The sequence below is a fragment of the Nestor notabilis genome, unplaced genomic scaffold (assembly GCF_000696875.1).
Source record: "Nestor notabilis isolate BGI_N333 unplaced genomic scaffold, ASM69687v1 scaffold4399, whole genome shotgun sequence".
In the NCBI taxonomy this organism is placed as follows: domain Eukaryota; kingdom Metazoa; phylum Chordata; class Aves; order Psittaciformes; family Psittacidae; genus Nestor; species Nestor notabilis.
Genome location: NW_009943112.1, coordinates 2,866 through 17,078, shown reverse-complemented (window position 1 = coordinate 17,078; position 14,213 = coordinate 2,866). Strand labels below are relative to the sequence as shown.

Here is a 14,213-nt window from a genome sequence, read left to right as displayed (position 1 = left end):
CAGGAATGCTGGCTTCTTCCATGGTGCCATAGCTACTACAGAGTGAAGTTCCTTCCACCTTTCTCTGGTTGAGAAGAACTTCTACCTGGATCTTAAAAATTTTCCTAGATAAAATCTCATTGGAAGAGATCCCAAGAAATTAACTGGTCCATTCTGAAAAGAAGACTTCAGGCTAAAGGATTCCCCTGTTTGTTTTTGCTATGGCACCATGGAGATGGCATCCTGGATGGCATCATTAACATCTCAGGAAAACAATTTCTAATACAGGAGATCTCTCTTTATAGGTTTAACAACTTACTTTGTCCTAAAATATTATCTCACAGATAGTGACATTTAATTCTCTGCCTAAGACATTCTTTTACCAGTGTAAAGCAGACCTGGTACCTTATTGTCAATAACCTAATGCACCATCTTTATTTTGCTCCCCTCCCAATATAAGAATGTGGCAAAATGTTTAAACGAGCACTTTATAAATTACTCAAACTTGGGTAGATAAACTGCTTGTGGAACCCAATATTTCCCTAAATTATAAATTTCATGCTGATGTCTTCAGAAAATAAAAAGCATCCAAACTCAGATCTCAAGAAAATTTAGCTAGAAACCAACATGTGAATATAAACCAAATCAAAGCAAAGTATCTCAAGACCAAGCTCCGTCTTGCAATTACAGATTCAGTAAGCTAACAACAGCTGGCAGTACCTGAGCCAAGTGAAGAAGAAAGTTTCCACACATAAAAATTCAGGTATGTGAACTGATTTGCAAATTACTTTCTAATATTTTGAAACTCAATGCAGAAAAAAATTTAAAAAATCCAGAGTAGGATTTGCTGGAGAATGAAATGTCAGAAGTGAATGTGAATATTCAAAGTAGCATTTCCTATCTTTCAAACATCACATTTCCTCTTCTGAAATCACAGAGAAGGATCAGTGAGAAGTCCCAGCAGGGCACCAAAGGCTGTGTATCTTTAAATGCATCAAAGATATAGAAATCCTTATTTCACTTTCACATTTCACATTCCACAGGAAACCATTCTGATAAACAAGTTTTGAGATTTTTTGTTTCTTAAGGAAAAAATCAGCTGAGAATCTTTTCTTATCATACTAACACATATATCAATACCTTTTCTTATCTGGCAAATCCATCCATATAGATAATCACAGTGCCTGTCATTCCAAAGCATGCTGGAATCACCACTGATCTCTGCACAAAGTTCAATTCCTTGATAATTATTGGGTTCTCCAAAGCCCCAGTTTTCATACCTCACCTATGACAGAAAAGGTTTTGTGAAGATTCTGTTATATAGAAAGAAAATAATGGACAGAAGGAGGAGAGAGCATCAAACCACAGACCTCCAGGTTGTTCCTACTGTCATTTTAAAAACTTAGATAAGAGGAAACCAGAATCTCCCCATGCAAATGCTGACGTTTCAAACTTTCTTTCAGATTACAACTGGACTGCATCTTAGATAAGAGTTGTTCACAATCACACTTGGAAGAATTTATGGAACCTAAATTCTGTAAAATTAATCTGATAACAATGATGGAGCTTGCTACATGTTGATATTAAATTAAGCAAATATTCTGTATGAGTCAAAGAGTAGGACATTATTAAGACACAACAAAAATGTTAGCATTTTTGTCCAAAAAATAGTACTGCTATTCTAATTCTTCTGTATAAATTCCAAATTCAGTTTTCTTTATGATAAACTTCCCTCAATATATTTTGACCAGCCTTTCATGAAATATACCCACATCTCCAAAACCTTCTTTGTTTCTACAGTTTTCTATCTTAGTCTAAAGTATAGTCAAGTCACACAAGCGTAAACCAACTGCCTTCAGCTCCATGGAATGTAGACCATTTCAGATAAAGATGTAATTAGCAAAGAAGAGAAATACTAAGGATGGACTATTTCACTCAAAAGATCCTTGTATTTACAAGAACATCCTTTTGGTCTACATGAATTTAATTTTCTTGTCTATTCAATGCACATTTTCTTATAAAATATAGCACGTTTTAGTAAAAAGAAAAACAAAAGCCAAGAAATTGTTGTTCATGAACTTTCCTAAAGAGAGCATGATGCAGTGAAGGGTTATGATTAAGCATAAAATTACACAGGAACATATATACCACACACACTTGAGAAGCACAGGGAGTGCAAAATAACAGCTGTGGAAAATTAAATCACTCACTGGAGATCCGTCACTCCAAACAAAGCCATCATCAGGATTCAAGTAATGTAAACCCATCCAGAAATGCTGGTGGTAATAGCCATTGTTCCTAAAAAAAACCCAAAAAAGTAATAATAAATGTCCCATTGTTAGAAGTTTAAACATAAGCCCCGAATTAATAAGGGCATTACAATATTTTTCAGAATCTATCACTCACAACAGTTAATAAGGTTCTCTAAAATAATCCCTAAATCTGTTAGAAACAATAAGAACCAGGGTGGAAATTAATTAAAATGTAATCACTTCTAGCTGTTATCAGCTGTGTATGTTAATTCAGGCAGATTGAAATACTGACCAAGAAAATGTCCAGATCTAATGCAACTCCTGAAAATAAGGTGGCCTAAGACTGTTGCATAATGGTTCAATACCTACTGCGGCTCCATTTATCAGCTATCCATTTTCTCTGTAAAGGCACTTACAGTTTCCAAACACAGTTACTTATTGCAGTTGAATCACATTAAAAAAATAACACCTTAAACTAATTCTTGTCTGCAAGCAGACACATTTTTCTGATTTATCTGAAATTATTGAGTCAATCTGTGATAATGCAGCATCTGAGACTTCTTCCTTACTATCAGTATGTAGCTTATCTGGGATTCTAGCATGGTTGTAGCATTTTGCAAGGCTGCCATGTTTCAGTCTTGCTTCCTAGTTAGACAGGGATGTAGAGGTTCATTGAGCCCAGTCTATTCAGGTCATGATTCCAAGTGTTTGATTCATTCAGAAATCTCACACCTGCTTCTTACAGTTCAAGGACTTACTAACCTTATTTATATTCCCTGTGTAGGAAAAAGTGAATCTGAAGTTGTTCCTGCTTTCTGGTCAGTTCATAAGAATGAGAGACAATCAACATTTTGACCAGAACTGTATCACGCCTGTTTGTACACTTAGCTATGTGAAAATTGGCATCTGTGGTAATTTTATAGTATGCCCAAATCCACAGTAAGTAATTTTACATCAGATGATAAATGTTGCCTGAACCAGATATCTTGGCGAACTCATTTTTAGCATTAGCTTCTGGGATGAGTGTTGCTAGTCATACAACTCCTTCTATTTCACCAGCTCTGTTTTTTTACTATGTGTTTTAAACAGATGCAGATAATGTATCCAGACTGGCTTACACTGCAGAAAACACATACATCTAAAGCTAAATATTTCAGAAAGAACAAAGGGTAATTAAAGTGAACGGATGACCACACCACAGGTACTCACACAATAGAACGCCGTATCACATACTGCTCTTCTTTACCATTAATGGAGGCCAGATCTCCTCCTACAGCTCGACAAAACTCTTGAGATTCAAGCCATGTTTTCTTTTGCTCTGGTCTTGAAAAAGACTAAAGAGAGAATTTTGCAATCAGACAGAACAGACCATATAGATCACAAGATCAAGAAACATCAGCTACCCAAAAGCAATTCATTTACAATTAACTTGTTCTGTGGGGATTAGAGAAACTTTGAATATAAGGTGTATAAGCGTTCACCTCTGTGAAACACCCATTTAGTATGAGTATCTTTCAGCCAAGTTAGCAAACTGACATGAGTTTAAGCCAAGTTAGCAAACTGACATTGCTGACGTCAGTATCTGCCACAAGACAACAACTAAGAGAAAGCCACTTTGAATCAATCTTAAAAGAATGGGAAATTCAATCTTAAAAGAATGGAAAATTCAATCTTAAAAAAATGGAAAATTCAATCTTAAAAAAATGGGAGATTCAGTCTTCAAAGGATGGGAAATTAACACCAGAAGATCAAACCTGAAGATGAGATTTTAACTAAATAAATAAAACCATGAGAATTTCATTAGAAGGGAACAAGACCTCTACATATAATCTGTAAATAAGCTTAGGAAGCAATAAGATTTATGTATACTAATTTTTATTTCATGTATGTGCAGCAGATAGAAACTACCTTCATGCAGAAATAAGCAACATACTTACTTTGAAACAGAAGCTAATACGATTGTTTGAGTCCCAACCTTCTGGACACCGGGGAATAGGAGTTGTTGTAGGAACAGGTGGAAGTGTCACTCCCTCTGCCCACACTTTGCACACGAACTTTGCCTTTTCTTCACATTTTATTACATCCCATAATCCACCTGCAATCCCAGTCCTCATGGCAACACAACCTGGCTTTCTGCCTGGTTGTAAACAGGAATGCACAAAAGCAACATTTAGGGAGTCGTAAGAATTTAGAAAACTTCATACTCTATCCTGATGCAAATTAAGTCTTTGTAGAGTCAAAAATATTTCTAATGTTAGAGCAGGTCCAGAAGAGGACCATAAATATCATCAGAGGGCTGGAACACCTGCCCTGTAAAGAAAGGCAGGGAGTTGTTTAGCCTGGAGGAGAGAAAGCTCTGGGGAGACATTATCATGGCTATTCAATCTACAATGGGGGTTTATGAGGAAGACAGAGAAAGACTTTTTGCCAGGACCTGTAGTGACAGAACAAGGGGCAATGGTTTTAAAATAAAATATAGTAAGTTTAGATTGGACATAACGAAGATATTTTTTTACTGTGAGCGTGATGAGACACTAGAACAGGTTGCCCAGAGAAGCTTTGGGTGGCTCATTATCTGAAATGTTCAGGGTCAGGGTGGGCAGGGATTTGAGCCACCTGATCTAGTTCAAGATGTCCCTGCCCGTGGAGGTGGGGGGAATGAACACTAGATGACCTTTACATGTTCCTTCCAAACCAAACCATTCTGTGATTCTATGATTCTAGTTCATAATGAAAGAAAACGAAAGAAAACAAAACAAAAAAAAAAAATCAACAACAAAAAATCCCCAAATCTGTGATTCATCCACATTTGAGATACTGAATCGTGCCTCACAACATATCACCTCCAGTGGCTGACTCCAGGAACATCATAACCTCTGATCTAAGAAATCCTCCCCTAAAACTGAAGATGCAGTTAGAGGTAGTTTCTCAAATTTGTCTAATTTGACTATGCTTTTCAAAAATGAACTTGCTATATATTAGTCTATTACTGGCTTGATGGTCTACATAGCCTTACCTTAGAACAGAAAAAGAAAAAAAAAATGTTTTCATCAACAAAACTTAGTAAAGAAAGAAATCACAATTAATCTAGCAAAGATATCAACAACAAAAAAAAAGAAACATTAGACACAAATCTTCCCTTGGCCCTCTTGTCCTTCCCCACAATCCCATTTTCTCTAGGACCAGAGATGCTTCATGTAAGATGTGATCTCACACACCTCAGACCATGCAGTGAGCAAATGTACTATGAAATATGACTGAACAGGCAAGACTTGCAAGCAGGGTGCAGTATGCCAGCAGAGATTGCTCTTCCAGAGCAGTACAGACACAGACTTTGCCAGAATAGACACAAATCAGAAACTTGATCTCAATTAAAAGTTTCTTCCCAAGCTCATGTTAAAAACTCATTTCAGCACTAAACAGGAAGTCAGTGACAGCACTTCATGCTTGAGAAAGCAGCCAGATATATTTGAGAACAATTAGTCATTATACCATCAAGTGAGAACTATGAAGTAAAAAAATTCAAGTAGTGAGCAGTATATTTTGGGCACTGAACTCATAAAACAGCACAGAGCCATACCTACCCGGCATTTCAGAATTCCAGTGTGTAAATAAGACAGATTCACCATTAGCCCACTTGAATGTTCCCTTTTCTTCTACATCTGAAAGTCCAATCCAAAAGTACTTTTCTGTTCTCAGCCCAACCAGGCTAGTCAGATAGGCTTGTTCATATCTGTTGCAAAGAACACAACTGTTAAATTAATTTTTAAAATTGCTAAAGGCTTGTTATTTTCACGGAATTACTGCTGTACCTTCTTGAAAGCACAGCTTGCATGGATTTACTTCAACAAGGCACATAAGAAAACATTACATAACAGATATTTTGTAAGTCTCAATAACAGAGTATTTTGCCTTCTCTTCAGACGTCCAGTAAAGAAAGTGACATAATCACAGCCTGAAATGAAATTGGTGGGAAAGAAGAAGCTTGACATGTCCTATGTGTTATACCACTGTATTTTTTTGAGATTTTCTATTAGCCTTGTGTTTTAATGACTTCTTGCTTCAGGCAAATCCAAAACTGGAAAGGGAGTCTCAGCATTATTGGTGAAATATACAATAGTTGACGCTAGAGTAGTACGATGCTAAATGATCAAACTAAGAATCACTACAAATTAGATCCAATGATCATTCAAGAAAAGTTATGTTTGGGAATCAAACCTATGTAGAGGTAACACCTGTCATAGTTCATTATGGTGTTTAAACAAACAGCTCTTAAGAAATCAAAGTAAATAAAAAGTCTTCCCTTAATAACATATAGTCTGAAGACCACGTTAATGTTAAACCATTTCTATGACAGCTGCAGTGCTACCTACATTTAGAGAGCTACCATTCCTGACAGCTAGAGCTTTCACAGTAGAACATATCTATTTAGATTATATAGAAACAAATAAGAGAAAGGGAAAAGCATTGAGCTAACTGCAAGCAAAATAAGCTGTTCTTAACCCTTTGATTTTCCCAATATTCCTTGTGCACCAGTTTTTCAGAGATTTAGCACACACAGAACCCTGGCTGAATTATGATGGATTTTCAGGTACCTTTTGAAAGGAATTCAGAGCTATATCTCTTCATTTAATAATCAAAATTGGGTTCTGCATCTTTCACTCAAATAAAACCCATCTTCAAGCCACTACAATTAAGGAAATAGAAAATACAATTCTATCATTTCCCTTGACATAACCATCTATATCAATACTGATTTCACAGTCCTCACCTATTTTTACTATAAACTTAATTCCTGGATTTGAATTACATGCAAAAACTGTGAGAAGTTCTGTATCTACAGATAGGTGTCCTCTCAAGCAAGATTTTTGTCCGGATGGGAGTATGATATTCAGATGATGCCAGGTGTTAAATCCTCATGTGATCCTCTCATGCAAGTAGACTTGTACATACCTGTCTTCAACAGTTGCTAAAAAGGCCTGATGCCTTCCGCAGGTTTGATTTGCTTGAGAAAATGATACAAACGTATTTCCAATGAAGTAACAATAAAAACCATGTCTTTTCCAACCCTGTCAAAATAAACATTAAGTGACCACATACGTTGCAGCTTTTCTAAACCTCTTAAAAAAATTAAAATATACCACTGTCAGCTAACCATTAGACAAAGGAACGACTGAAAAAGCCAGACTGGAAACAAGCAGGATCAAAGCTTTTTAACTTATTATTTTTCACATTTTATGATTTTTAATCAGTGCCTTCCACTTACAAAGGCAGAAGAAGCTTTGCTGTGTACCTTTAGCGCTCAGTATAGGATTATAACTAGCACATAGGCATTGTGCAATCACGAGAATAGTCTTGAGAAGCAAATTTCAGCTTGGCTTTTCAGAAAGGGAATGACACCTCAAACAGGTTTGTTTATTATTAACTAAAATTAAAACACTCTTCTAATATTTTGTTATTCAAATGCCATTAATTCTGAAATATGCTTACAGAGGAGTTTACTGTGACCAGCCACGATTCACACAAATTTTATTCTGATGATTTTCAGTTTCTCACCTACAAGAGACTTGTCTATATGCAGGTACTCAGTTCTCTAAGCAAAGATAACATCTAAAAGCATTAGGATATCTCTATCTTTTTCAGCAGTTGACTATTTGCAAGGTTCCCAGATACTCTTACAAATACTAGGAATAAACATCAAAGACTTCCTCTGCAGCTGTGTAAAGCAGATTTGGGAGAAAAGGCAATTGCTTCATGGAAGACAAAAAGTCAGTAAGATTCCCTATGACATAAGAAATTACAGTAGTTTTTTTTTTAATTATTGAGTGTTATGTTACCAGAAGGCAATTACCAAATAAACAATAGATCTGCTGGCAGTTCAGAAGGAGCACAATGGATTCATTTTGCTCAGGCACTCATAACAAATTCTTCAAAGTAGAAAGCACTGCCAGAGACCACAGTAAAGCCTTGAGAATAGTATGTAGGCAAGCACACCCTTCCTGCTATGAATAATTTTGAAGAAAATTGTAGGCAGAGCTGAAGAGCAACTGCTGGGACAGGTCAATTCCTTAGGAAGACTTGAATGCCAGTCAAGGGAAAATGGCTGGCTGAAGGGCCTACAGGTTTGAGTTTTAAGTTCTGAAAAAAGAAAGGGAGCATCAAGATCTGCCAAATGACAGTCAGAGCCTAGATTTATTTGTACGTTAATGAATGCCTATCCCACCTGCCCTAGAAATCAGTAGGCCAGCTGTTCTGATGATGACAACACAGAACCCATTCTTTCTGTTTAATCTGTGACCTAGGTGTCATTTTCCCCTCTTAACCATTCCTAGCAGCCTATTCAGATCAGACTACTTTTTCTTCACTTACACTCTGGCAGCCCATGTCAATAGTTTCCTCTTCAGTAGGACCTTCTGACATGGGTTTCCTTTTACAGATGTAGCCAATTCTCTTTTCGCAAGAATGGTCTGCCCAAAATCCATCCTGAACATAAGAACAGAACATTAGTCAAGTGGGATCTAATCTTCAAAAAAGGTACTTTATGCTTTTAAGTATTTAATGATTTTTTACTAGCTTTAAAAGAAGCAAAACCTACATCTAAGTTCAGTACTTAACTCCAGCCCCACTCCAACCTATTTCTACCGTCTGATTCACCATTGATTTACGCCTTCGATATTTTTAATTATCACAAAGAGGAAAAATAGCATTTTGCAACATCACACACAGACTGACTTTCATGCCAGCTATTATCTCAGTTTCTGTAGTACACCTAGGTCAGCAATCATTGCCACATTCCTAAAGGCAGCCTTTTCAAAGCAGCCTTTTAATTGCAGGCATACAGCTACTCAGTAAAGGCTTCTACAAATGCCACTGCCAACTAATTTTCTCATAGCTCTGCATGAGCAGTGCGATTGCAAGTATAACATTTAATCCACCTAGACCCAAGATTTACAATTTTGCCTAGAACAAGAAAATGAAGGCTTCTGTTTTCTTCTAAAGATAATATTTCTCTCCAACACATTAAAAACTATTAGTGCAATTTTTAAAGCTAGGTGTATATCCCATATTCAGTCACAGCAGAAAAAATTCAGACATACCCAAAATGTCCTGGTAGCTTCCTGAAAGCTACTAAGCAAAGCATTTGCATGTTCATGTACTTAACATTGAAACTAAAAGTTTCTTCAAAAAAGCCCACATGCACAAACTGAAATCCAGAAATATGGATACTGGGGGGCAAGGAAAGCCACCACTTGCCTGCTTCCCAGGGAAGACAAACAAAAACAACAGGGATCCTTCCTCAAAAAAATAACACCTATAAGACTCTAAAATAGGCTGCTTCAAACAATAATACCCTCTACTTCGTTGCTCTTGCACAGAAAAAAACCCAACTGATAGATAGAATTATAAGCTAATTAATTCAATAACTACATGACTTTACCTTTCCTTTCATAACAACGCAGTCCTCTTGCCTGTTGTTTGCATGAGTGGGTTCTCCACGAAGCCACTTGGTATAAGTGACAGGTGTCCCATCACTCCATTCAAAATACATCTGAACCTTGAGGTCATTCAGCCCAATCCACAGCTCATCAGATGGCTCTAAAAAGTTCAGTTAACAAAGTTGGTAACAGTCCTTTTACATTATGTGAATTTTTATCTTAATAGATCAGAAAATGATTTATTTTCAGGAAGTTTAAAAGGCAGTCTGGAAATTAAGGCTCTCTGTTTCATAAAGAGGGCAGACCATTCCTCATGTACACACTCCAGTCAGTATTATTTATTTCTAGTCTGCCATCCAGCCTATGCTAAAGGCAGCAGGTGTTTCCTTTTGTCCACAGCACTTTAACTTAGATCACACTGATCAGCTACATGCACAGTCCTTTCGCTAGACAGCAGTCTTTGCAAGCAGAATATGAACTATTTGGTTGCTAGAATTTACTCATTATGAATATTTTTCAGTGACAAGGAAACTACTTTCTAAGAGTTTTTTCCACTGCTTATGACTTTGCATTTTTACAACCCATCTACAGCACTCAAGAGCTTTTTCCTGTTCAGCTTATTATCATAGTTCTTGCCTTCTTCTGTAAGTCTTCCTCTAACATCCTGACCACAGTCAACCTGACAAGAAATCACTCATGGAAATTAAAAATGGGATTGTGAGCCCACCCAAAAAGACTCTAGATGCAGGAGTGGGTCTCCCAATGGAACTGGAACAATTTCTTTTCTGTTGCTGCTATGACAAGCAACAGAAGTGCCTGTGAAAGGCATAAAAATCATAACCTTAAGGAAATCCTTTCTGATTAACACATTTCAGATTGAAGTTTTCCTAGATACGCCTGTAACTTCAAACTCTCTTGTGACATTTCTTCCATTTGCTAGTTACAGGAATATGGAGGCTTCCCATTTTCACCAACCAAGCTGCTGCACACCCTGCCAGCCTGACATTTTAATGGAGTCAACTCTCTCTCTCTTTCCCTTCCTTGTCTCTCCCGTCTTTACTATACCAAAGGATGATCAGCCCTTATAGCTCATACATACTGTTCTTACCATATCTCCCTTAAGAAGAAGAACTTAGGTTCACATGAAGCTCCATTTTCAAACAGGCACCTTTACTTTTTCCTCCAGACTGCTTTTCATGTTCAGAAGTCCCCAAACATCGCATCTCAGTACCAACCTTTAAACTCTCCTCTGCTAGCAAAATTGAAACCTGTTCAAGTTCCACTGCCCATCGTGCTCTCATTCCTTCCTTAGCTACTTCCATTCATGCTATTTTTTATTTTTTTGTTTAGTTATATGTTAAAATTTTGCTGTCTGTGTTTATTGAGCACTTAATACAGCAGAGGTCTCACCCATAGCCAGAACCTATTTTAGTGGGCTCAGACCACTATAATATGATCAATAAACTGCATTCTTCAACATATTACATTAAAGTCTTCTACATAAGCCATGCAAATCAGAAATGGCCAAGAGCCTATATAACATTTTTTCTCTGAAGAAGAAATGCTGTCATGGAGTAAAGCTGGGTGACTAAATACTAAGAATTCTTTTCCCCCCGCCACTTGCAAAAAAGCTGTTTTCTACTCTCTCAGACACGCACTGCGCCACGATCATGCCATATCACATGCTGGACTTCTGTGTAAACATCTAGAATGCACTTCTTTATTCTTCTTCATGTTCCTCTCTGAAGTTCTCCTTTGTGGGTAAGGACAATGGAAGTTCGACTACTATGACAATACTCATCTCATTGTAGCCCTTTTTCCTTTGTTTTATCATGGGACTGTGAAATGTTTGGCACAAAGATAGGCTTTTGTTCTTTCTGTAAGGCACAGTTCTGATGCAAACAAGATTTTCTAGGCACTGCAATACATGGTGTTCTCATCTCAGTGGTGAACAAGGGTAATCTGATACTGTCATAAACTGCCTTAAAAGGCTTCTTTAGTTGTTCCAATTTTACTCCTCTGAAAAGAATGCTTTCAAAATAGGCCGTTGCAGTGAGTATGCCATATGTGAGAAGCCTGGTTTCCTTCAGGACTATTTGCCTTTCAGAAACATTCACTTTTACAAAAACAGTGCAGCACAGTCAGTTCAGAAAAGGTCTTTGGAGAAGGCATTAAACTATGAAATAATCTACTTCCAAGGAGTAAGGCGAAAATACATCTTATTTCCTTTAGAAAATAAAGGAAGAGCCTAACTTCTTCCAAATGTCCTACTGTCTCATCAAGAGGTCTCACCTTTCTTAATGATATCCTTTGAAAGAGTAAAAGTTTCATGTTGTACAGGAAAAAACAACAAATCACTCTTTCAGGAATGTGAAGACAAGCACAAATTGCTGTGGAGTTGGCTAGGATACAAAACTAAAGCATATCAGCTATTTTATGTTTTCCACTCCAAGACTGCTGTTAACACTGAAGCTCAAAGCAGCTTACTGCACTTTCTCTAAGTCACACTTACCTGGCACTAAAAGCACACATAAGATGCAAAGATGGATCATAGGTGTGAACATGCTGCTCTCATCAAAAAGCAGTAATTGATCCTGCATGCAAAATCAGGTTCATGTACAACAATAGCAACGACAAAACTGCCTTGGTGTCAGCATGGTTGCACCTCCTGGAATGAACACACAGCATCCATAGCCTAACTTGCCTTGCAAAAACTGGAAACTAAGTTCTCAGAAACTAAGCACCTAAATATCACATTTACTTTGGGGCACATCTGAATCCACACACTGGGACAGACAGCTTCCTTTTTCAGAAGAAACACAAACAGCGTGACTTAGAAAATAAGGGCACGGCAGTGCTGGTAATAGGACCCAGATCTTCCCAAATCATCTTTGACTAACAGACTTTGCTTCCCGTTATCTATGCAGACCAACAGTAAAAATCCTTCTAGGTTCTGAAAAAGTTGAAAATTGTTTTAATCTGTATAAAAAGAGGTAGAAGCAGACTCTAAAAAATAGTTCGGGTTTGATGCTATTCACAACATTGACCACAGCTTTTCTGTGACAGTAGAGTTTGTTTGGGTTTTGTGATATTATCGTGTGCTTTTTCTTCCAAAGATTTTTTTAATTTAAAAGCTAACTCCTCCTGAAACCTGTGATCAGCACAATTACTTTTTTTTAAACAGTCTCCTCCTTTTATTAATAGGCAAGACATACTCAAAACTCTTGATTTTCCTAGTATAAACATATTTATGTTATTGTAACAAAATACTCACGGTACCCAAGCTGAGAAATAACAAAGCTGTACTCTTCAACATTATGGATGCTTGCCAGATCCCCATCCTCTTTCCTGCAAGATGTTAAGGCATCTTTCCATATTTTGAGATCCCTGTGAATTATGTAACAGTGACCAGCATACGACATCCATTGATCAGGACATCTAATGGGCACATTAGTCTCTGAAAAGAAAAATTACCATGAAGAGTTTCAGAATTCTATTCTTAACTAAAGACTGAAAACCACATAAGGAAAGATTTAACAACAGAGTTGGAAAATATATACAGGGATAACAATCTGATTGCATGAGTAAAAGTTGAAACTTCCAGATTTCTTTTACACACTAAAGTTGCAAGTACTTGCATCTTGTGAAAATCCAGAATTAAAAATTACCTTAAAACACAGGTTTGACTATTTTATAAAGGTTTATAAAGGTTTGACCTACTTATAAATGCTAAAATGTAAAGTTTGCAAAGCAGTGCTTTACCATTTTTCTCCACTCATGTCAGCATTTCTCTTTCTCTTCCATGCTGTATAGCTATATGTTAAGAAACTGGACTTAGTAAATGTATTTATGATGGTAATTTTTTCCCCAAACATTGGGCATTTTATGGATTAGCCCCATTTACTAGACTAGTAAAGAAAAAATAAATATTTCTACAGGGTCGCAAGTGAACACAAATAAGAATACTGCTTTTAGGAATCCTTTTTAAAAGCTTCATTGAGAAAATTATACTGTCTAAGTAAACTCGTTTTTAAAAGTTCAACAGAACAGCAACAGAGTACTGCCAGCAACCACACTGCTGTTCAGCAAACAATTCAGCCTTGGGAGGAGTGCCACCCAAATATGTAATAAACACAATATTGCTGTTGTAGAAACATATTATGATTCTTGCAGCACTTTTTACTTATAATCAGCAGATGGGTTTAGCAAACACCAAAATATAGAGTAGAACAGGGTAGCAGGTTTGCTAAAAAGTCTGTTGGCAAAAAATACTTGTGTATATGTCAGGGAAGAAGAAGCAATGTATTTGTGTGTAACAGTGGGATATATCCTGTAGAGATAATTAAGTACGAATCCAAAGTTATGATCAGTCAGGCCCAGGTTGCAAGCACACATCCTCTTTCCGCTGGAGTATGCTGATGGCTAGTAGTTACTTAGTGTCACAATCCAGATTTCTAGCACAGCTGTAAACTGTGTCTGCTGCCTGCAGACCTGCCTCAAAAAAGTGCTAGCATGTTCTCACAAAGTTTAAGTAAAACTGAACTTT

General features: G+C 37.0%; 1 protein-coding gene across 1 annotated transcript in view; it reads right to left on the bottom strand.

The window, feature by feature from the left end:
* Positions 1 to 13,121, bottom strand: part of MRC1 (mannose receptor, C type 1) — a 33,799-nt gene extending 20,678 nt beyond the window's left edge. Inside the window, exons 1-9 of the mRNA XM_010021726.1 lie at positions 12,942 to 13,121; positions 9,670 to 9,827; positions 8,601 to 8,714; positions 7,185 to 7,300; positions 5,816 to 5,964; positions 4,169 to 4,368; positions 3,441 to 3,565; positions 2,190 to 2,277; positions 1,120 to 1,264 (exon numbers count right to left, since the gene is read on the bottom strand). Coding sequence (XP_010020028.1) covers positions 1,120 to 1,264; positions 2,190 to 2,277; positions 3,441 to 3,565; positions 4,169 to 4,368; positions 5,816 to 5,964; positions 7,185 to 7,300; positions 8,601 to 8,714; positions 9,670 to 9,827; positions 12,942 to 13,089 — 1,243 coding nt within the window. The 5' untranslated portion in view covers positions 13,090 to 13,121. The remainder of the gene's footprint in view (positions 1 to 1,119; positions 1,265 to 2,189; positions 2,278 to 3,440; positions 3,566 to 4,168; positions 4,369 to 5,815; positions 5,965 to 7,184; positions 7,301 to 8,600; positions 8,715 to 9,669; positions 9,828 to 12,941) is intronic.
* Between the last annotated feature and the right edge of the window lie 1,092 nt (positions 13,122 to 14,213).